The sequence below is a fragment of the Chiloscyllium punctatum genome, chromosome 9 (genome assembly GCF_047496795.1).
Source record: "Chiloscyllium punctatum isolate Juve2018m chromosome 9, sChiPun1.3, whole genome shotgun sequence".
Classification (NCBI taxonomy): domain Eukaryota; kingdom Metazoa; phylum Chordata; class Chondrichthyes; order Orectolobiformes; family Hemiscylliidae; genus Chiloscyllium; species Chiloscyllium punctatum.
In genome coordinates, this window is record NC_092747.1 from 126,075,955 (window position 1) to 126,099,935 (window position 23,981).

The following is a 23,981-nucleotide window of genomic DNA, read 5'->3' on the forward strand; positions in this document are numbered from 1 at the left end:
TAGCCATTAATTTATGAATAATATTTAGGAAAAACACATGCAAACTTTTGATAATCAAGATCAGGTAGTTATTTATATCTAGCACATAACACAGGCAGCTTTTCAGATGGTACCATGCTGTTCCATTTCATACATGCTGAAAACTGCCAGTTATAGTGATAAATATAAATATAGATGATCAAACGACAACAGGGTACAAGTATGCCACATGACTGTGGGATGTTGTCTGCATCTTCAGCCTGAACAGTTGCAATAAAGTAGGTTGCCATATTAGCCTTGTAAACTGGACGTCTGTAAGCTAAAGAGCTCAAAAACAAAACTTCACAGAGCTTAGAGTTTGTTATTCACGTTCCACATGCGATTAAAAATATCTCATAGTAAGGTAAAGGTTATGTGGACAATGGAGGGAATGAACTGAAAGGGCCAAATGGCCTTATCATATTCACATTCCATCCCCATATTGCAGCCCAGAAAAAGTCAACAGGACAGGAACTGTGATGAATCATAAGCACATTTTATCCTACCGAATATGAAAAAGAGGTTCCAGTCCTGGTCCAAGGAATTCATTCAGGAGCTCCATTGCTGTTACGTAACCCACACCGGGGATCCCTTCAGTGTAGTCACTGCCCAGAAAATAGGCAAGATTTATCAGCTTTGTTCTATCAAGACCTGAAACACAGACATTTGCCAAAAATTGTTTCCACCATTCCTAAAATGCTCTTCAGGTATTAATAACAAAGAAACATTACTATCCACAGCTGTCGACAGCTAAAGCAGATAGTTCACAAGCTCAGTGTTGTATCAGATCCCGATAGGAGCCCCTCAATTTCTCACTTCTTGTGTATCCCATGTTTATGCTGATGCCCTAAAACTCTTTAATTTCTTCTCAAATCTCTCTTGGACTCTCTCCTCCTTTAAGGTGCTTTTAAACCTGACTCTTTGATCAAGTTTTTGACCATTCCTTCTACATTAGTCTTTGATGTCTGGAGTTCAATTTTCATTCAGAAATGCTTTTGGTCATTTTACTGCATTAAATGTGCTATATCAATTCAACTTGCTATTGCAGCTACTTAACTTTACGCAACTCTCAAGAATAGCGTTTAATTTCAAAGATTGCAAAATTAGCTGAGTCAACTATTTCAGGCATAGTGCCAGGAACTTGGGTTTCATCCTAGCCTTGGGTGATTGTCTGTGTGGAGTTTGCACATTCACCCTGTGTCCATGTGGACTTCCCCTGGGTGCTCCTGTTTTCTCCCACAGTCCAAAGATGTGCAGATTAGGTGGATTGGCCATGCTAAATTACCTCAGTGTCTACAGGGTGGATTAGCCATGGGAAATGTGGGGTTATGAGAATAGGGTGGGGAGGTGAGGTGCTCTTCAGAGGATCGGTGCAGACTCAAAGGGCCAAATGGCCTCTTTCTGCACTGTGGGGATTCCATGATTAAAATGCATGTTTACAGCAGGATGGCACCTACAATGTCATGCCATGAAACAATGCCATTTTCTGAATTCCCAGACACCATTAAGAGCTAAAAGCTACTTTACAGATAAATTTTCTGTTAGAATTTAGTGCTTTCATGACAGTGATTAATGCAAAGCAGTTTGGTGATAGGAATATAGGATTACAATTAGTTTGACTGAAGGATCTTTTGCAGATACATTCTTGGGTTCACTGAATCAATACATGGATTTTACAACAGTTTTGTACCAAAGTAGAACTGCAGTTTAATCCTACCCATCTCCAGCCTTATCCAGAGCTGCAACAATAATTTTTCCTTGTGATCCTAAGAACTGTACCTTTTGCACATGGCCTTCTCCTATCTATTGAATATTTTTCATAGATGTATCAAGTCATTACCTAGTGAAACAAAGCTAGACAGGAATTCTTAAGTTGCTTCATTTTGCAGCAAATAAATATTCAACACTGATTTGACTCAGTGAAGTGTGACAGTACCATTCATCCATCCTCTCCAGTCTGGAATGCTTGGGTCCAAATCATTTTTGGACTCTGTAGTTTTCTGAATTATAGAATGAAATAAGAATGCCTATATGTGTACTGGAACGCAACATAGATATAAATATTTACTGTAGTTAGTACTAAGCCATGAGTTGTTTGGATCTGCTTACAAGATTTCTGGACAAATGGTGTTTCTGAACAATATGTTTCTGCGCAGGAGAAGTTACAGTGAAATAGAAAATTCTATGGCTCTCTGCACTGTGCTGTTTAGAGAGTTAGGCAAAGTCTGACTACTTTGTTGTATGGTCTTACATAACCTAGTGAGAGATTGCTCTCAAAACTTTCTGTTCACAAAAAGTGGGCAGAATCCTATCAGGATCTAAGTGATGTCAAGATGTGCGGCAGAATAAGGTGATAAGAGTAGTGAGGCCCACCTCAACATTGAGATCATCTCGCTCCATCTTTTATGCTTCCCCCAAGTGGCATTGTGAGATTCTTGCTAGGCAGAGAATTGCCAATTGATGGTCATCGCAACCTGTTAAACACCTTGTTAACACCACAAACTGCCTCAATAATATTCAGACTCCCACCTTACCAAATGAAGTAGACATCAAGAAAACTCAATTAGGAAACCAGAGTATATACCTGGTGGATTCAACTGGCTGCTTGCTCCAAACTATCTCCATGTTGTACCCTGGGCAATAACAATGTCTCAGGTCACTTGTCATGGGCAGCAGCCAAACATATACTTCCTCAATGAGTATTTACGTTAGGCATGTGTCAATCTGTCCTGCTCACACCTTATATGATGCACTGACAGTGTGCTCTGGTAGCACAGAGTTGCATTGCAGGGTGTACAAGCAACTAGCTTTGGACAGTTGCAGCAAGGCCATTTGTTGCAAGGTTGGTGCAGTAGGATTGATAGGAGTGAGGTGGCAGGAAGAGGAGCAATGCATGTACCCTGGTGGAGCAGTGAAGATCAGTGATCTTCTTTCTGCACTGCTGGCTAGTCCTCTGCACCCTGGAGACAGCAATGAACTGGGTGACATCAGACCAGACCAGCTGGATCTGATGGCATGAGCTCTGGGAAGGAGTCTCCTTGGGGGGGTGGTTCTCCTCTCTTTTGCAGTGCCCTGTTGATCTGAACCGCCGACATCTTGTGTATACGTCTTTCAATGAGTGGGGCAGTTGTGAAATGCCAGTGCTCATTCTGACATTTTAAAGATTGTATGGGCACAAGGAATGGCCAGCAGGGGCAGCACAGTGGCTCAGTGGTTAGCACTGCTGCCTCACAGAACCAGGGTCTCAGGTTCGATTCTGGCCTCGGGTGACTGTCTGTGTGGAGTTTGCACATTCTCCCTGTGTCTGTGTGGGTTTTCTCCGGGTGCTCCAGTTTCCTCCCACAGTCCAAAGATGTGCAGGTCAGGTAAATTGGCCATTCTAAACTGTCCATTGTGTTAGGTGCATTAGTCAGAGGGAAATGGGTCTGGGTGGGTCACTCTTTGGAGGGTCGGTGTGGACTTGTTGCGCCGAAGGGCCTGTTTCCACACCGTAGGTAATCTAATCTAACGTCTGATGACTGTGAAGTTGTTCTGGGAATAGCACGTGATAAGATAGGGTGGAAAATGGATGGGAGAGATGCCACAGGGGAATGGAAGGTAATTAATGAGATGAGTTTGATAAGATATGGTAAGAAAGCTCACTGGGCCTTGCAGTGAGAAACACTTAAAGCAACTCTGACTTGGTGACAAAAAGTATCTCTGTCTGCAAGAAGCAACCAAAATCAGATAAAGTATTTAAGATATGAGACTTCCTAGTATAAAGATAGTGATGCATTCATAAACTGCAGAAATAGAATAATTAATTACTTAGTATTGCTTAGTGCTTATTAATCACCTTTCTTCGCAACTTAATTGTTTTAAATACCAACACTTTGATCACAATTCTTCAATGTTACCCCATTCCCTTTAATTTCTTTATGGAAGTTTGGGGACTGATCATTCTAAATGTTCCCGACTCCAAATAAATGCGAAAAGCGTAGAAAAGCCGTAATTTGCAATTTTAATAACAGCAACAATTATTATTTTAAAAATTAAGGATTATATGCAAGGACATTAACTTAGCAATTTTTATTGTGTCAGGGTCAGGTTAAATTATTGCCTGAATGAATTGTGCTGGAATGTATTAATACTGATATCACAATGTAATTTCAACATTTATCAAGTGTAAATTTCCAATGCAAATAGAACGATTGCTGAAAAATATAATTCTAACCCACCAACATACATCCCTTGTAACAGAAACTGTAAGTTATTTAAATAAAAAATATTAGCGACCTACAAGTTTGAAAGAAATAAATAGTCTATCCCTGTTTTAACTGACCTTCAATTCTAAGGGAATGGAATATAAAAGCGTGGAGAGTTTCCTAAAATTATACAAGGCGTGAGTCAGACCACAGCTGGAATACTGTGAACAGTTTAGGGTGCTTTATCTAAGGAATGATATACTGCCATTGGAGGCAGTTCAGAAAGTTCACTCAGATTATAACAACTAAGGTGGGGGGGGAACTGTCTTAGGAGAGGTTGAGTAAATTGGGCTTGTACTCCTTGGAATATAGAAAAGAGGTGACCTTATTGAAACATTGATTCTTATATAGGGTAGGTGCAGAATGACCGTTTCCCTTTGTGGAAGCCCCTCAGACCAGAGGGCAGAATCTTAGACTAAGGGTGTTGCACATTGAAGATGAAGGTGAAGATGCTTTTCTCCTCTCAGGTTGTGAATCTGTGGAATCCTTCATCACAAAGGGCATTAAGGCTGGGTAATTAAGTACCAAGTAATTCAGTCAAGGCTGGGATAGCTAGATTTTAATCTGTCAGGGAATCAGGGGTTATGGAGAATAGGCAGCAAAGTGGAGTTGAGGATTATCAGACCAGTCTCTGAATGGCAGAGCAGACTCAATGGGCTGAACGGCCTACTTCTGATCCAATGGGGCAAAAGTGAGGACTGCAGATGCTGGAAACCAGAGTGGTCTGGAAAAGCACAGCAGGTCAGGCAGCATCTGAGAAGCAGGAAAATCAACGTTACCGGCAAAAGCCCTTCATCAGGAATAGAGGCAGGAAGCCTCCGTGGTGGAGAGATAAAGGGTGGGGGTGGGGATGCAAGTAATAGGTCAGAGGGGAGAGTGGAGCGGATTGATGGGAAGGGAGATTGGCAGGTAGGACAGGTCATGAGGACAGTGCAGAGCTGGAAGTTTGGAACTGGGGTGAGGTGGGGGAAGGGGAAATGAGGAAACTGGTGAAGTCCACATTGATGCCCTGGGGTTGAAATGTTCTGAGGTGGAAGAGGAGACGTTCTTCCTCCAGGCGCCGGGTGGTGAGGGAGCGGCAGTGAAGGAGGCCCAGGACCTACATGTCCTGATGAAGGGCTTTTGCCCGAAATGTCTATTTTCCTGCTCCTCGGATGCTGCCTGACCTGCTGTGCTTTTCTAGCACAACTCTGATTTAAACTCTACTTCTGATCCAATATCTTATGGTCTTAATTACAAAGATATGAAAATAGCAAACAAGAGAAAATCAGCTGGTTCATCAAGATTCCACCACATTCTTGTTATAAATTGTCATTAACACCTGTCCTCACCCATTGAATTAAGTGACAAATTTTGGAGGGAAAATGAGCAAAAATGGAGAGAAAATCTGGAGAATTCCTCTTGGACTTATTTGTGGCCATACCTAACTAACAGCAAAATATTATGAATGCGAGAAATTGGAAACAAACACAGGGAATGCTGGGGAAACTCAGCAGGTCTGGCAGCATCTGTGGAGAGAGAAACAGAGTTAGTATTTTGAGTTCAATGGGACTTCTCTTTAGAATTGGAGCTCCAGCATTTTCTGTCGTGATTTGGAGATGCCGGTGTTGGACTGGGGTGTACAAAGTTAAAAACCACATAACACCAGGTAATAGTCCAACAGGTTTAATTGGAAGCACTAGCTTTCAGAGTGCTGCTCCTTCACAACCACCTGACGAAGAGCCAGCGTTCCGAAAGTTAGTGCTTCCAATTAAACCTGTTGGACTATAACCTGGTGTTATGTGATTTTTAGCAGTCTCTGTGTTTGTTTAGGAGACCAAAAGCTTCATTTCAGACTTAATAATTTCTCATAATTTTGATTTACCTAATTGATTATGAAAGTGGATGTACTGGTAATACTCCACATCCTTGTGTTGACTGAAGAAATGCTTGTACACATGACGTGCTCCGAACAGCCATATATCACTATCATCAGTGATAGTCCCACTAGTTTGGTCGGTCAGATCTAGGTAAGCACATTGTGCTTCAGCCTCCATTGGAGCAACAATATAAGGAATACCAAAAAGTCGCAGCATTTCCTGTAAACAGCACAGTCCAAAATTAGTGGCAAGCAATAATTAATTCAAGATTTCTAAGAAGTAAGTGAAAAGTTAATAATTCAGATTTCATTCCCAGCCTGAAAAGTTTGAGAACACGCACCATAAAAATCTATACTGTCACTGTAGGAATCTTTTGGCAGAATTTGTATTAAGCTTTAGTGATATTAAACATTTAACATCACATCATTGGAAAGCATTGTAAACTGATAGTGACAGTTGGAATTTCAAAGCTTTTGTGCAGTGATCTACAGTGGTATTATCACTTCATGCAGTCTGTAGAAATATGAAGAAAATTCAACTTTTTCAAGATTAAAGTAAAAATATTTTCTACAGAAGTTTACCTTTTTTATTCATTTTAGTTTAGGGCAAAATCAATTTGAAAAATGTTATGAAGAAGAGCTTTCTTTTAGAAAAATAACACTTTTGGTCTGAATTTCTCAACGATGGACAGGTATCCAACTTAGCCAAAATAGCACAGGAGCCCAGATTTGGAAAATTCTGTCCTCAAATTGGTGAGTGAACATTTTAAATCAGGCATTTTTTGAGGAGGAGAGGAGGCTCACAGAGTAAGCTATCCAGACCATGAATGGTGAGGTGGCACAGGATAGCACGACAGGTAAGGGAGCTATGGGATGAGAGATTGGAACATAAGGTCACATGGGTTGATCTGATGAAGCTTGGGGAGTGCATGTGGAATGATTTAACTTGATTAAGCTTCCTCCACAATGATTTAGATTCAATTTTTATTGCCTGATTTTTGCTTTCTGATTCAATGTCTGCATGTCTCAGTGAGGATTCTTCAGTCTAATGAACAGCCTCCCTGCTCACAGACACCACACATCTCATGTTCAAATTCAAACATAGGCCTGAATAGTGGAAATAAGTGCTCACAAGCCCAACAAATGACTAGGGAAAACGGTAAGGGAAGTGAACAATGACCACTTCAAAGTATGGACCATTAGTGGGCGGCACGGTGGCACAGTGGTTAGCACTGCTGCCTCACAGTGCCAGAGACCCGGGTTCAATTCCCACCTCAGGCGACTGACTGAGTTTGCACGTTCTCCCTGTGTCTGTGTAGGTTTCCTCCGGGTGCTTCGGTTTCCTCCCACAGTCCAAAGATGTGCAGGCCAGGTGAATTGGCCATGCTAAATTGCCCGTAGTGTTAGGTAAAGGGGTAAATGTAGGGGAATTGGTGGGTTCCGCTTTGGCGGGTCGGTGTGGACTCGTTGGGCCGAAGGGCCTGTTTCCACACTGTAATGTAATGTAATCTAATCTAAAAATTATTTAGGAAATGGTAAAAAGAGGAGATTAAAATAAACATCATATAGCAGTTTTATTCTGATAGGCTCTACTAATTTAAAAACAAAAACAGTCCATTTGAACTGAATTTCTACATAACATTTTGAAAGCAACATCTGTTTTCAGATAATCCATTAAATTAATTAACAATTCACCAAAGCTCAATGTTTTACCTGACTTTCCAAGTACATCTGTCCTGTGACAGTGGCCGCAATTCGCTCCTGCTGTTGCTTCTGAGATTGTAGATCAGACTGTTCTACAAGCAAGTCATTCTCGAAGTCTTCAATTTCACCCTATAACATACAAGAAACATTTAAAAGCAATATAGATGCAAGCAATCAAAAATGATAAAAAACAAACATTTCTGGAGAAACTCAGCAGGTCTAGCAGCATCTCTGGGGAGAAAACGGAGTCCAGTGACACACTATCAGATCTGAAATGATCAGAAATAATGGTTGATTTAAGGAAATTAAAATGGGATGCTTCATTTTCTTTAAAAACAAAACCTGCAGATATCATAATGCTGTTTGATAAACAGTGCACCAAGTACCATATTGAAATGATTTTCTGCAGCTTCTCTGATATCTCTGGGATGTAAATAAATAGTGGGAGATAGCAAACATTTAGCTTTTCTCAGGCCTTGAACAGTGTCACTCTAAAATTAACTAATTTGGAGAAAACAGTCTGTTAGTGGCCAAGGGTGACTGTTCTTCTAAGTTAGGCAACTTGCAGGGAGGTGTGCTATCCCTTCTGGGTAATCCAAGATGGAGGAAGGAAAAATGTCTGGCTGTAAGAGCTGCTCCTTCTTTTGGTGTATTTTAGGTGCTGGAGGTGATTTCCTCGAATTCCAGGAACAGCAATTTTACTGTTTTATATGCTGTTGCATTGTTTTGGAACTTTGGAATAAAAAAGTCAAAACAACAGCAGTTTTAAAAGGGAGAAGAGCAGACAAAGGAAGCACATGGTGAGGTCAGTGCGAGAGAGAGAGAGAGAGAACCTGCACAGTTACTGCCTTTGTTGTTTGAATTCATGTGTCGCTGGACATCGGAGTGCATCTGGGAAAATTAACAAGCAGTGAAATTCACAACTAATCTTGGAGGAACTGTTGGGCGAAGTTCACAGCACAGAATCAGATAAGTTAATCGTTGTTTTAAGTCTGTCCAAGAGAAAGGCTGCAGTAGTGAGTATAGTGGATTCTTTCTTGATTATATGTTTTTGGAGATAAGTCTCTTGATTAAACTTAAAATATAAGCCACAGCTATTAATTTAACCTGGGGCAGTGTTTGTAAAGGAATAAGACGGTGCTATTTTCTGGGTCTGTAGATTGTGAAGGAGCAAAAATGGCCTTTAGTAGAGTGATATGTACTTCTTGTCAGATGCGGGAGTTTAGGGTTACTGCGGATTATATCTGTCATAAACGCTGTTGGATGTGAATCTTAGTTGGAGAGACAGATAGAAGCGATGAGGAATTTGCAACAGCAACAGTATGTGATGGATGGCAGTTATAGGAAGGGGGAAAAGTCTCAGATACAGTCACATAGTTGGGTTAACTCCAGGAAGGGTGAGAGAGGTAGGCAGCTAGTGTAGGAGTCTTTTGTGGATATACCCATTTCAAACAGGTATGCTGTTTTGGAAAATGTAGGGGGTGATGGATTCTCAGGGAAACGTAGCACAAACAGCCAAGTTTCTGGTGTTGAGACTGGCTCTAATGCAACGAGGGGTATGTCGGCTTCCAATTGTGTTAGGGGATTCTGTAGTCAGAGGTACAGACAGATGTTTCTGTGGCCAGCAGAGATAAAGCAGAACGGTGTGTTTGTTTCCCTGGTGCCAGGATCAAGGATGTCTCAGAGAGGGTGCTGAATGCTCTCACAGGGGAGAGAGGTCATTGATAACATTGGAACCAACGACATTGGAAGGGAAAAGGTTGAGATTCTGAAGGGAGATTACAGAGAGTTAGGCAGAAATTTAAAAAGGAGGTCCTCAAGGGTAGTAATATCTGGATTACTCCCAGTGCTACGAGTTAGTGAGGGCAGGAATAGGAGGATTAGAGCAGATGAATATATGGCTTAGGAGCTGGTGAATGGGAGAAGGATTCACATTTTTGGATCATTGGAATCTCTTTTGGGGTAGAAGTGATCTGTACAAGAAGGACGGATTGCACCTAAATTGGAAGGGGACTAATATAATGGCAGGGAAATTTGCTCAGGAAGATTTAAACTAGTAAGGTGGGGGGTGGGGACCCAGGGAGGTAGTGAGGAAAGAGATCGGTCTGAGACTGGTACAGCTGAGAACAGAAGCGAGTCAAACAGTCAGGGCAGACAGGGACAAGGTAGGACTAATAAATTAAACTGCATTTATTTCAATGCAAGGGGCCTAACAGGGAAGGCAGATGAACTCAGGGCACAGATAGGAACATGGGACTGGGATATCATAGCAATTAACGAAACATGGCTCAGGGATGGGCAGGACTGGCAGCTTAAATGTTCCAGGATACAAATGCTACAGGAAGGATAGAAAGGGAGGCGAGAGAGGAGGGGGAGTGGCAGTTTTGATAAGGGATAGCATTACAGCTGTGCTGAGGGAGGATATTCCCGGAAATATATCCAGGGAAGTTATTTGGGTGAAACTGAGAAATAAGAAAGGGATGATCACCTTATTGGGATTGTATTATAGACCCCCCCAATAGTCAGAGGGTAATTGAGAAACAAACTTGTAAGGAGATCTCAGCTATCTGTAAGAATAATAGGGTGGTTATGGTAGGGGATTTTAACTTTCCAAACATCGACTGGGACTGCCATAGTGTTAAAGGTTTAAATGGAGAGGAATTTCTTAAGTGTGTACAAGACAATTTTCTGAAGGTGCAAAACTGACCGACTCTTGGGAAATAAGGCAGGACAGGTGACTGAGGTGTCAGTGGGGGAGCACTTTGGGGCCAGCGACTATAATTCTATTCGTTTTAAAATAGTGATGGAAAAGGATAGACCAGATCTAAAAGTTGAAGTTCTAAATTGGAGAAAGGCCAATTTTGATGGTATTAGGCAAGAACTTTCGAAAGCTGATTGGAGGCAGATATTCGCAGGTAAAGGGACGGCTGGAAAATGGGAAGCCTTCAGAAATGAGATAACAAGAATCCAAAGAAAGTATATTCCTGTCAGGATGAAAGGGAAGGCTGGTAGGTATAGGGAATGCTGGATGACTAAAGAAATTGAGGGTTTGGTTAAGAAAAAGAAGGAAGCATACGTCAGGTATAGACAGGATAGATCGAGTGAATCCTTAGAAGAGTATAAAGGAAGTAGGAGTATACTTAAGAGGGAAATCAGGAGGGCAAAAAGGGGACATGAGATAGCGTTGGCAAATACAATTAAGGAGAATCGAAAGGGTTTTTACAAATACATTAAGGACAAAAGGGTAACTAGGGAGAGAAAAGAGCCCCTCAAAGATCACCAAGGTGGCCTTTGTGTGGAGCTACAGAAAATGGGGGAGATACTAAAATGACTATTTTGCATCAGTATTTACGGTGGAAAAGGATATGGAAGATATAGACTGTAGGGAAGTAGATGATGACATTTTGCAAAATGTCCAGATTACAGAGGAGGAAGTGCTGGATGTCTTGAAATGGTTAAAGGTGGATAAATCCCCAGGACCTGATCAGGTGTACCCGAGAACTCTGTGGGAAGCTAGAGAACTGATGGCTGAGATATTTGTATCATCGATAGTCACAGGTGAGGTGCCGGAAGACTGGAGGTTGGCAAAAGCGGTGCTACTGTTTAAGAAGGGTGGTAAGGACAAACCAGGGAACTATAGACTGGTGAGCCTGACGTCAGTGGTGGGCAAGTTGTTGGAGGGAATCCTGAGGGACAGGATGTACATGTATTTGGAAAGGCAAGGACTGGTTAGGGATAGTCAACATGGCTTTATGCGTGGGAAATCATGTCTCACAAACTTGATTGAGTTTTTTGAAGAAGTAACGAAGAAGATTGATGAGGGCAGAGCAGTAGATGTGATCTATATGGACTTCAGTAAGGCGTTCAACAAGGTTCCCCATGGGAGACTGGTTAGCAAGGTTAGATCTCATGGAATACAGGGAGAACTAGCTATTTGGATACAGACCTGGCTCAAAGGTAGAAGACAGAGGGTAGTGGTGGAGGGTTGTTTTTCAGACTGGAGGCCTGTGACCAGTGGAGTGCCACAAGGATCGGTGCTGGGTCCTCTACTTTTTGTCATTTACATAAATGATTCGGATGTGAGCATAAGAGGTACAGTTAGTAAGTTTGCAGACGACACCAAAATTGGAGGTGTAGTGGACAGCGAAGAGGGTTACCTCAGATTACAACAGGATCTGGACGAGATGGGCCAATGGGCTGAGAAGTAGCAGATGGAGTTTAATTCAGATAAATGCGAGGTGCTGCATTTTGGGAAAGCAAATCTTTGCAGGAATTATACACTTAATGGTAAGGTCCTAGGGAGTGTTGCTGAACAAAGAGACCTTGGAGTGCAGGTTCATAGCTCCTTGAAGTGGAGTCGCAGGTAGATAGGATAGTGAAGAAGGCGTTTGGTATGCTTTGTTTCATTGGTCAGAGTATTGAGTACAGGAGTTGGGAGGTCATGTTGCAGCTGTACAGGATATTGGTTAGGCCACTGTTGGAATATTGCATGCAATTCTGGTCTCCTTCCTATCGGAAAGATGTTGTGAAACTTGAAAGGGTTCAGAAAAGATTTACAAGGATGTTGCCAGGGTTGGAGGATCTGAGCTACAGGGAGAGGCTGAACAGGCTGGGGCTGTTTTCCCTGGAGCGTCGGGGGCTGAGGGGTGACCTTATAGAGGTTTACAAAATTATAAGGGGCATGGATAGAATAAATAGATAAAGTCTTTTCCCTGGGGTCAGGGAGTCCAGAACTAGAGGATATAGGTTTAGGGTGTGAGGGGAAAGATATAAAAGAGACCTAAGGGGCAACTTTTTCACGCAGAGGGTGATACATGTATGGAATGAGCTGCTAGAGGATGTGGTGGAGGCTGGTACAATTGCAACATTTAAGAGGCATTTGGACTGGTATATGATTAGGAAGGGTTTGGACGGATATGGGCCGGGTGCTGGCAGGTGGGACTAGATTGGGTTGGGATATCTTGTCGGCATGGACGGGTTGGACCTAAGGGTCTGTTTCCATGCTGTACATCTCTATGAGTCTATGAATAGCACAGGTGAAATCACAAACAAAACTTGGTTTAAGACAGGATCGACACTATCACATATTAACTCAAGTACATGGTCCACCACCTAAATTTCTATTCCCACTCCTGGTCCAAGATTGTGTTTCTCAGCCTGAACTTTGACGCTCTCTATCCTCTACTGCATCAAGCAGCTACATCCTCTAAAGGCTGCATAAAACATCTGAGGACGTTATAGTGAGCCATCAATCCATGATAACATGCCAATAAAATGTCATCCTGAGTGCACTGGCTACACATATGAGCTTTTTGATCAACAGCGTGGTCAGAATTATCTTGGGAATATTTGAAGAGACAATTTCTAGAGGAAGCACATTAATTTTCTCTCAAACTGTACACACCAAATATTTTCTAATGTATGTTACTTTAAAGTCGAAGAGTGTGGTGCTAGAAAGGCAGCATCCGAGGAGCAGGCGAATCAACGTTTCAGGCATAAACCCTTCATTTCTGATGAAGAGCTTATGCCCGAAACATTGACTCTCCTGCTCCGCGACCTGACCTGCTGTGCTTTTCCAGCCCCACACTCTTGACTCTGATCTCCAGCATCTGCAGTCCTCACTTTCTCCTATATTACTTCTAAATTGGGGGGGGGGGGGGGGGGTGGAAGTAGAGTTGTTGATTATGTTTCCTAAATCTTGTAGCTTCCTTGTGTTACCTACTGCTCTCCAACCAAGTGTTGTGCCTTTTTCAGCCTCTGACATCCCAAGGCACTTTAAAACAATTCATTTTGCTTTAAAGTATGGTCACTGTCATAATTTGGAGAAAAATCACCAGCTAACTAGCATAAAACAAATAGTAATGAATTAAATAACCAGTTAACCTATTTGAGTAATGTTGGTTGAGGAATACATGTGGAAGTGCCTTAAGGATCTTTTATGTTCAACATAAAGATCTTGGTTTAATGTCTCCAAGTCAGTTTTGGACAAAACAAAGAACAAAAATATTAAGGTCAGTTCAACTTTACCAGATCTAGATCCTGCCAGTCATCCCGTGTGGCTTCTCCGACAGATGTGTGTGTGTGCTGGTCTACCTCCACACTCATCTTTTGTTGGCCAGCAGCTTCCATATGATTTTGGATAAAAGCCTGCGTTTGTTTCTCAGTATCTCTTGGCATAGTTTCTGAAGAGGCTTCCACATTGCCCTTAAATGTTGATGTGGATTCATTTGCAGGCATCAAGGGTGTGAAGATATCAGGAGGAAACAGTTCACTCTGAAAGTCCACTTTGTTGATGTCAATAACAACTTCAATGAAGCTACCTGAACATCAAAATAAAGACATTTGGACATTGAAAGAGGAAATTGAAAACAAATGATATTAACTGAAGTCAATTATTTTCACATACTGTATTCAAGCATTTTTGCAAGTAGAATACAGCAAACTTCATTATTGACTGAGGTACCTATGATATAGGTGGGAAAGGCAAGTTGTGAGAGAGATACAGTTTATAAAGATTAGGTAATTTAGTGGGCAAAAGTTGACAAATGGAGTATAATGTGGGAAAATATTAAGTTATCCATTTGGAAGGGAGAACAAAAGAACAGAATATTATTTCAATGGAGAGAAATCGCACAAGGCTGCAATTACAGAGGGACTTGTGCATGAAACACAGAAAGCTAGCATAAAGGGGCAGCAGTTATTCAGGAAGGCTAATGGAGTGTTGGCCCTTATTTCAAGGGGGAGAAAGTGAGGACTGCAGATGCTGGAGATCAGGGTCGAAGAGCGTGGTGCTGGAAAAGCACAGCAGGTCAGGCGGAGCAGGAAAATCAACATTTCAGCCATAAGCTCTTCATCAGGAATTCAAGATGCTGCCTGACCGGCTGTGCTTTTCCAGCATCACACTCTTGACCCTTATTTCAAGGGGGTTATAAGAGCAAGGAGGTCTTAGTGCAACTGCATAAGCTGCTGGTGAGACCACATCCAGAGTACTCTGAGCAGCTTTGGTCCCCTTATTTAAGAAAATACATTATTTCATTGGTGGCAGTTCAAAGAAGGTTCACTAGGTAGTTCCCTAATGCAGAGGGATTGTCTTACGAGCAAAGGTTAAACACGATGGGACTCTACTCACTGGAGTTTAGAAGAATGAGAGGTGATCTCATAGAAACACATCCGATTCTTAAGGTGCTTGACACAGTAAATGCTGAGAGGATGACTCCCCTCATGGGAGAGTCGAGGACCAGACAACATAATCTCAGAATAAAGGGGCACCAATTTAACACTGAGATGAGGAGCAATTTCTTCTTTGAGAGGGTTGAGAGTCTTTGGAACTTCTTGATACAGAGAGCTCTGGTGCTCGAGTCCTTGTGTGTATTTAAGAATGAGAAAGACAGATTTTCGATCAGTTGGGGAATCAAGGGTTACAGGAAAAAGGCAGGAAATGCCAAATCAGCCATGATTCTATTGAATGATGGAGCAGGCTTGAGGGGTTGAATGGGCTATTCCTGTTCCTATTTCTTACAGTCTCTGATCTAATAGCAGAAGCTGGACAGAACAAGTGGCAGTTTGATAACAATATTTAGCACCTTTCCTGATATAAATACCCAATGTACAAAACTGAGCAATATCACATATAAAGGAAGTAGGAGTATATTTAAGAGGGAAATCAGGAGAGGAAAACGGGGACATGAGATAGCTTTGGCAAATAGAATTAAGGAGAATCCAAAGGGTTATTACAAATACATTAAGGACAAAAGGACAACAAGGTAGAGAATAGGGTCCTCAAAGATCAGCAAGGCGGCTTTTGTGTGGAGCCGCAGAAAATGGGGGAGATACTAAAAGAGTTATCTTGTATCAGTATTTACTGTGGAAAAGGATACGGAAGATACAGGGAAATAGATGGTGACATCTTGCAAAACGTCCAGATTACAGAGGAGGAAGTGTTGGATGTCTTGAAATGGGTAAAGGTGGATAATGGGCTGAGAAGTGGCAGATGGGGATTAATTCAGATAAATGCGAGGTGCTGCATATTGGGAAAGCAAATCTTAGCAGGACTTATACAGTTAATGATAAGGTCCTGGGGAGTGTTGCTGAACAGAGACCTTGGAGTGCAGGTTCATAACTCCTTAAAAGTGGAGTCGCAGGTAGATATAGGATTGTGAAGAAGGCGTTTGGTATGCTTTCCTTCATTGGTCAGAGTATTGAGTACAGGAGTTGGGAGGTCATGTTGCGCTGTACAGGACATTGGTTAGACCACTGTTGGAATATTGCGTGCAATTCTGGTCTCCCTCCTATTGGAAAGATGTTGTGAAACCTGAAATGGTTCAGGAAAGATTTACAAGGATGTTGCCAGGGTTGGAGGATCTGAGCTACAGGAAGAGGCTGAACAGGCTGTGGTTGTTTTCCCTGGAGCATCGGAGACTGAGGGGTGACCTTATAGAGGTTTACAAAATTATGAAGGGCATGGATAGGGTAAATAGACAAAGTCTTTTCCCTGGAGTTGGGAAGTCCAGAACTAGAGGGCATAGGTTTAGGGTGAGAGGGGAAAGATATAAAAGAGACCTACGGGGCAACTTTTTCACACAGAGGGTGGTACGTGTATGGAATGAGCTGTCAGAGGAAGTGGTGGAGGCTGGTACAATTGCAACATTTAAGAGGCACTTGGATGGGTATATGAATAGGAAGGGTTTGGAGGGATATGGGCCGGGTGCTGGCAGGTGGGACTAAATTGGGTTGGGATATCTGGTCGGCCTGGATGGGTTGGACCAGGCTGTTTCCATGCTGTACATCTCCATGACCCTATCGCAAACTTTCCGAGAAAAGACCAGACTGTTAAAATGCCAAAGTCAGATGCTATGGGAATGAGGTGCCGAGGGAGAAAGAAGTTTTTATAAATTAAAACTTCAAATAGTGTGTATGTATGGCAGTGAGTGAGTGTTCCACTCCTTTATCACTCCCAACAATTCATCCCTGCCTTTGGCACCTTCCCATCTTTTAACTCCTCCCTCTCCAAGGTCCCAAACACTCCTTTCAGGTGAAGCTGCAATTTCCCTACATTTCTTCCAATCTAGTCAACTGCATTTTCTGTTCACAATGCATTTCCTTTTACACTGGGGAATGCAAATGCAGACTGGGTGACCACTTTGCAGAACATCTTTGCTCAATCTGCAAGCATGATCCTGACTGTCGGGTCACTTGGTAATAGAACATTACAGTACAGGCCCTTCGGCCCTCGATGCTGCGCCAACCGTGGAACCAATCTGAACCCTATCTAACCTACACTATTCCATTCTCATCCATGTGTTTATCCAATGACCATTTAAATGCCCTTAAAGTTGGCAAGTCTACTATTGTTGTAGGCAGGGTATTCCACGTTCCTACTACTCTGAGTAAAGAACCTACCTCTGGTATCTGTCCTAAATCTATCACCCCTCAATTTAAAGCTATGTCGCCTTGTGCTAGCTATCATCATCCGAGGAAAAAGGCTCTCACTGTCCACCCTATCTAACCCTCTACTTATCTTATATGTCTCAACTAAGTCACCTCTCAACCAAGTCACCTCTCAACCTTCTTCTCTTGAACGAAAACAGCCTCAAGTCCCTCAGCCTTTCCTCATAAGACCTTCCCTCCATCTGAGGCAACATCCCAGTAAATCTCCTCTGAACCCTTTCTAACGCTTCCACACCTTTTCTATAATGCAGTGACCAGGACTATATGCAATACTCCAAGTATGCCCGCACCAGATTTTGTACAGCTGCAGCATTACCTCATGGATCCGAAACTCAATCCCCCTACCAGTAAAAGCTAACACACCGTATGCCTTTTTAACAACCCTATCAAGCTGGGTGGCAAATTTCAGGGATCGATGTACCAACTAGTCCTTATGCTCACATTTCTATCCTAGTTCTGTTGTAGTGTTCCAGTGAAACTGCACATAGGCTGAAGGAACAGAACCTAATTTTTAATTTAGGCATTTGACAACCTTCTGGACTCAACAGAGTTTAAGAACATCTGTGAACCCTGCACTCTACTTCCCAATCTCTCTGTTTAGTTCTGAACAAGAATCATATTGGACTTGAAACATTAACACTGTTTCTCTCTCCACACAACCTGCCAGATCTGCTGAATTACTCAAGGACTTTCCATTTCTACTATTATATAAATTTGGTTACTTCCTGTGAACTAAAGGACTATGGATGTGAATAGATCAAAGTTATCAAATGGAAGAAATATTTTCTATTAGTTGGAGGTGCATCAAAAAAGACATTTGATGGAATATAAATTTTAAAACAGAGATTCTTGTTGACCAGAGGCTTTGGTAACGTGGACCATAGACGGGGATGTTGAGTTAGGACATATATTAGCCAGGATCTCAACGAATAGTGAAACATGCTTAAGGAACAGGATGGCCTCCTCCTGTTCCAGTGTCCTTTTGCAAAACCCAATTCATGAAAAATCACAAACTCAGAAATTGTGGTCAGCTGAATAAATGATCACTCAGCTTTATGGAACACCATTATTAAATTAAAATTTCAATGACAAAGCTGACAGCTTACAGTAGTCTCTTGTGATTTTTAAAAACTTTTTATGCCCTTCTGCCCTATAGAGTTCGGCTTTTCTTTGAATTCCTCAATTTAAATAAAAGTTACCCTCGGAATCACTGCCACCTTCATTCTTAGTGAACATTTCCTGATGTTCAGTTTCTTCTCCTGACCCTTGATTCTCTTTTGCTAAAGAAATGAAACTCTTGAGATCCAAGTCTCCTTTTAACTGTGTGTGGGAGGTCAGGTTTACACTGCCAACATGCTGGAAGCTGGTAGTAACCTCAGAAGATGAAGGAAGATCCCTCTTTAGAATTTCTCGATTGTCTGTTTCGCTATCTTGTAAGTTAGCTGCGCCAAGTGGATCAATGTGTTGCTTGCTGTTAAGGATTATTCCTCCATCATTTTCCAAGGAATGTATTTCAACATGATCTTCACGTTCCTTCAAAATATCAGGAAATTGAAAGTGTAACTCATTACTTTTCTGTTTCTCATTAATTCCTTCAGCTGTACCTACTGCAGCAACATTGACATTCTGTTCTGCTGCATTGACTGACCCAATGATCAAACTTGGATCTTCCACAGGAAATATCTCCTGCACTTCACAACTTTGAACAGTTCCTGGTCTTATTGGTTTCTTCTGTATAGTCTGTGCATCGACTGATTTTTCCAGTAACTCATTTTCATCAACATTTATTTCCTCATCCACATGGTCATCATTTGCACTGTGGGTCCGAACCCTTTGATTTTTAGTACCATCATATTCAGTTTCACTATCCTTTTTCATATTGTCTGCCATCTCATTTCCTTGTAAATCTTGCTGGTTTGCATGATGATTTTTTGCTGATGAATTTAAATTTGTGACAGCAATATTTGTTGAATACAAACTACTGCCACATGCAGGAGATGAACGGTTAACTTGTCCAAGGTCAATTTCTTCATCGGAACTACTCTCCAACATGGCAGCCTGAATGGCAAGCACAGTCCGCGGGGAAGGGGGAAGAGCAGTAATGCCACTTGGAGTTGTGGATGCTCTTGCTGTGAGAAGAGATGGTGAACCTAAATCGTTACAGGGCTCCAAACCAGTGTTTGACATTACGTCTGCAGCTGCTGAATTTCTATCTTTGTCTAATGTAGTATTTTGCCGATTCATCTCTGTGTCCTTACTGTTTGTTGACTGGATTCCTGGAAGTTAAAGAAATGCACATTGGTTATAACATGCAATCTCAATTCTGGCATGCAGACATGAAGAAAGCACATATTCTACTTCAAGCTCAGTGCATTCTTTGTGTAATTACAAATGAAGGTTATTTATTAGATTCACAGAAACTTAATAAATCAATCAGATTCAACTTGATCAGCGCTGCAATATTTCAGGTTATTGAAAAGAGAGAACACCAATTGGAAGGATACTATTAAGCTAAAGAGGGTTCAGAAGAGGGTGTGCTGGGTCAAGCCTGACCATTCATCATGTGCAGAGGGGGTTGCTGGTTCCTGAGACAGGCACAATGTAAGCCTGGATGGGGACTCCAAAACTGTGGTCAAAGATAAAAATAAAGATTAAAACAACAAAAAAAGTTCCTCCTGGTCTAATCACCTCACTCTCCAAGCTTCATCTATATCAACCCTTGTCACCTAATTCCCTGCACATACCCAATGGTCTCATATCCTTCCTATGTCAATGCAAGTCCCTGTAACCATCCCCCATGGCTCCTCATCCCCTCAAGCTACCCAATGCCTATTCCCAGCTGTCATGGCCCCTTATTCTCCCAATACTCCATAGACCTATATGGACTTGTAGCCAACTCAGACCTCTCCATCTACAACCCTTTGCCATTTGAACTCCATGCTAACTCATCTATAATCCAGCCTGAGCATATCTCAGGAAGAAGGCTGACAATAAATAAAGTCTATTGATAGTGTCACTATTGAAAAGATTGACACAAAATAAACAAACATTGAAACTCCTTTGATTACTCCCTTAAGAAACAAATAATTCACTTAAGTACTCAATCCCTATGTAAACAGATATCTCTGTTATAAATAGGTAGAGTTCTAATAAAATACTAACTTGGTAGACACCCCATTGTGAAAATTGTAGTTTTAAAAATCAGAAAAGCAGCTGAAATAACCAGTCCTGTTTTATTTTTTAAGTCCATAAATCGTTGGACAGTTGTTTTTACAGCTTTGGCAGTTTTCTAACAACTTTGGCAGTCCTAATCATCATCTCACTCAACAGCAAAGTAATGTGGTGAGTTGGTGACAGTGCTATCAAGTAGCACTAACTCAGCTATTACCTGCTTACTGGCACTTAGCTTGGTTTCCATCAGGGTCACTTGGCTCCTGACCTCATTAAAGCATCAAACATGGATAAAAGAGCTGAACTTCAAGGGGGATGTGACATTATTGCCCTTGACATGAAGACATCATTTGATTGAGTAAGCTATTAAACAGCCCTAGCAAAACCCAAGTCAATGTATCAAGGAAGAGAACGCTTAGCTGGTTGGCACAAAGGAACATGCTGCTGGATGCTGGAGGTTAATCATCTCTGCCCTGATCATTCCTGCAGAAGTTCCACAGGATACTGCCCTTCAGCTAATTCAACAATGACCTTTCAAATATCAAAGTCAGAAATGGGGATATTACTTGATAACTGAACACTGCACAATCATAACTCCTCAGATACTGAAGTAGCCATGTATACATCAAGATATGGACAATATCCAAACTTGGGTTGGTAAGTGCCAGCTAATGGCTGTCTCCAACAAGAGAAAATCTAACTACCTTCCCTTGACGTTCAATGCCATTACCATTGCCAAGCTCCAATTATCAACATCCTGGAATCACCACTGACTATAAACTGAACTGTGTCAGATTTATAAAGATTGTGGTTACAAAACAGGTCAGAGGTGAGGAATTCTACATTTAGTAACTCACATAACAGTCCATCTATAAGACACAAATCAGAAGTGACTGAAATAGAATACTTTCCACTTGCATCACTGGGTGTAGCTCCAACTTTCAAGAATCTCAACACCACCCAGGATAAAGCAGCCCACAAACCTCAACATTCATCCTCTTTATTACTCGTGTACCAGTGGCAGCAGGATGTACCATCGGCAAGATGCACTTCAGTAACTCAATAAATCTCCTTGGACAGCACTTTCCAAAGGCGTAACCTCTACCATCTAGAAGGACAAAGGCTACAGATGCATGGGTACATCAATACCTCCGAGTTACCCTCCAAACCACTCATGATACTGACTTGGAAATACATTGCTGTTCCTTCACTGTCATGGGTCAAAATCCTGGTGTTTCTTTCCTACCAGACCATGAGTACACCCATACTCCAAGGATTGTAGCAGCTCAGCAGGTAGGTCACTACCAACTTTGCCAGGCAGTTATGGGAGATAAATGCTAGCTTAGCTAGCAATGCCTACATCATATGAACAACATTTAAAAATGCATTTATACCTACATTTTACACGAAAGAAAGTTTGCTTTCCACAACTGCAAAGGGGGGTTTATCTCCACCAAAGGATCCACAGGACTAGATCCTAGGGGGTACTTGGTCACTACAAATGGAAACCTTAGCTATCTGAAGGAAATGCATTGATTACATGCCTATCACTTGGTCTAATCTCCACACTCAGGCTTTCATAATCCAAGGAGTCCAAAATCCAATTTGAGTGCAGGCATCTGCCTTTGGAGTTCTGACGTTGTATGAATTGTACAACAAACAAACAAACACACACCTCCCACCCTAGATTCTGCTTTGCATGTGAAAGGGAGCTTAGGATTCAAGATTTCTTTTCTGTACTTTTGCCATCGTGGAGTTCTCTGTCATTTTGAAAATCTGAGCTCTGGTCAATAAAACTTAGGATAAATAAGTAAGTATGTATTTAAAAGACCCTTCTATTTGAAAACTGCTAAGGTAAAATACCTCTAGTAAACATAAAACATGTGCCAACGTAGGAACAAAACATATTTTATTTCAAAAACGTGATAATTTAAGCAGAGTAAAAGATCTGGAGAAAATATATGTGAAAGGATCTCATGGGCAGTTTCCTTGACCACATTCATGAAGGTGGAGTCTCAGGTTGATCGGATAGTGAAGAAGGCTTTTGGTTATGCTTTCTTTTATTGGTCAGAGCATTGAGTACAGGAATTTGGGAGGTCATGCTGCAGCTGTACAGCACACGTGTGGAATATTATGTGCAATTTTGGTCTCCCTCCCATAGGAAGGATGTTGTGAAACCTGAACGGGTTGGAGGATTTGAGAGGCTAAGTAGGCTGGGGTTGTTTTCTCTGGAGCATCAGACACTGAGGGGTGACTTTATACAGGTTTATAAAATCATGAGGGGAATGGATAGGATGAATAGCCAAGGTCTTTCTCTGGGGTGGGGGTGTACAGAACTAGAGGGCATAGGTTCAGGGTGAGAGGGGAAAGATAAAAAGGACTTAAGGGGCAACTTTTTCACACAGAGGGTGATACGTGTATGGAATGAGCTGCCAGAGGAAATGGTGGAGACTGGTATAATTACAATATTTAAAAGACATCTAGATGGGTACATGAATAGGAATGGTTTGGAGGGATATGGGCCAAGTGCTGGCAAATGAGTGTAGATTAATTTAGGATATATAGTTGGCATGGAAGAGATGGACTGAAGGGTCTGTTTCTGCACTGTACATCTCCATAACTCTATAATTGTATAAAATAAACTTATTACTAATATTTGGTATTTGCTTGTTCATATAATTCAATTCACTGTACCTTTTATCAGAATATAGTGTGAAGCATCTTCTGATACAAGCCGCCGAGTTTCCATGTCCTTTGTGAAGCCCCCCTCATTACTACACTCCATTTGAATTTGCCCGCAGTACTCTTTGCTCATTTCTTTCTGAGCACCTTCAATGTGCTGGTTAATTCTGTTGCGTTTAAGGAGGCCAGTCAGCTGATACTGGGAAAAATCTGTTGACTCCTTTGAAAAAAAATATACTAAGGTTCATTAAAACACATTTTTGTTTAAGCCTAAAAAAACCTGAAGAAAAGAATTATTTCCCTTTAAGTCAACAGCTGATTTAACATATAATCCATATAATAATTCATTATTTTTAACAAAAATATTTTTTTTGCCACAATAACATACTCTCCCATTATGTTGTGCTTCTCCTGTCAGGGCAGTAGAACACTACTCATTGCATAAAGTTAAGGCAGGCATGATGTAAAGGCCTCAAAAAACATGAAATATAAGCTTTGTTTATAAAATACCAAAATAGAGCCAATGGGCTGAATGGTCTACTTCTGTTTCCATGTCTAATGATCATATGGAAGTGATACACAAATCCCAACTAAATATTGGGAGAAGTGAAACTGTCATTAGCAGTTTGACCCAAACCTTATCCCCCAAGTACCAACTCCAACCTTCTTCCTGTAACTGCCTGAGGCTGAACCAGATTGTTAACAACCCTGGTATTGTATATGGCCCTGAGATGAGTTTCTCACCTCATAACTGCACAATCACCAACAATCTCTACTTCCACCTCCATAATACTGCCCCCTCCATCTCTGCTTCAGCTCATCTGCAACTAAAATCCTCATCCATCCTGATCATTTAT

The 23,981-nt window shown here is 41.6% G+C and overlaps 1 protein-coding gene across 2 annotated transcripts in view; it reads right to left on the reverse strand.

The window, feature by feature from the left end:
- The window catches only part of ercc5 (excision repair cross-complementation group 5), a 57,467-nt gene that overhangs the window by 11,475 nt on the left and 22,011 nt on the right, over positions 1 to 23,981 (reverse strand). For both annotated transcript variants that reach the window (XM_072578207.1, XM_072578208.1), the window contains exons 8-13: positions 23,137 to 23,344; positions 18,471 to 19,547; positions 13,852 to 14,144; positions 7,834 to 7,953; positions 6,127 to 6,340; positions 525 to 669 (exon numbers count right to left, since the gene is read on the reverse strand). In XM_072578207.1, coding sequence (XP_072434308.1) covers positions 525 to 669; positions 6,127 to 6,340; positions 7,834 to 7,953; positions 13,852 to 14,144; positions 18,471 to 19,547; positions 23,137 to 23,344 — 2,057 coding nt within the window. The remainder of the gene's footprint in view (positions 1 to 524; positions 670 to 6,126; positions 6,341 to 7,833; positions 7,954 to 13,851; positions 14,145 to 18,470; positions 19,548 to 23,136; positions 23,345 to 23,981) is intronic.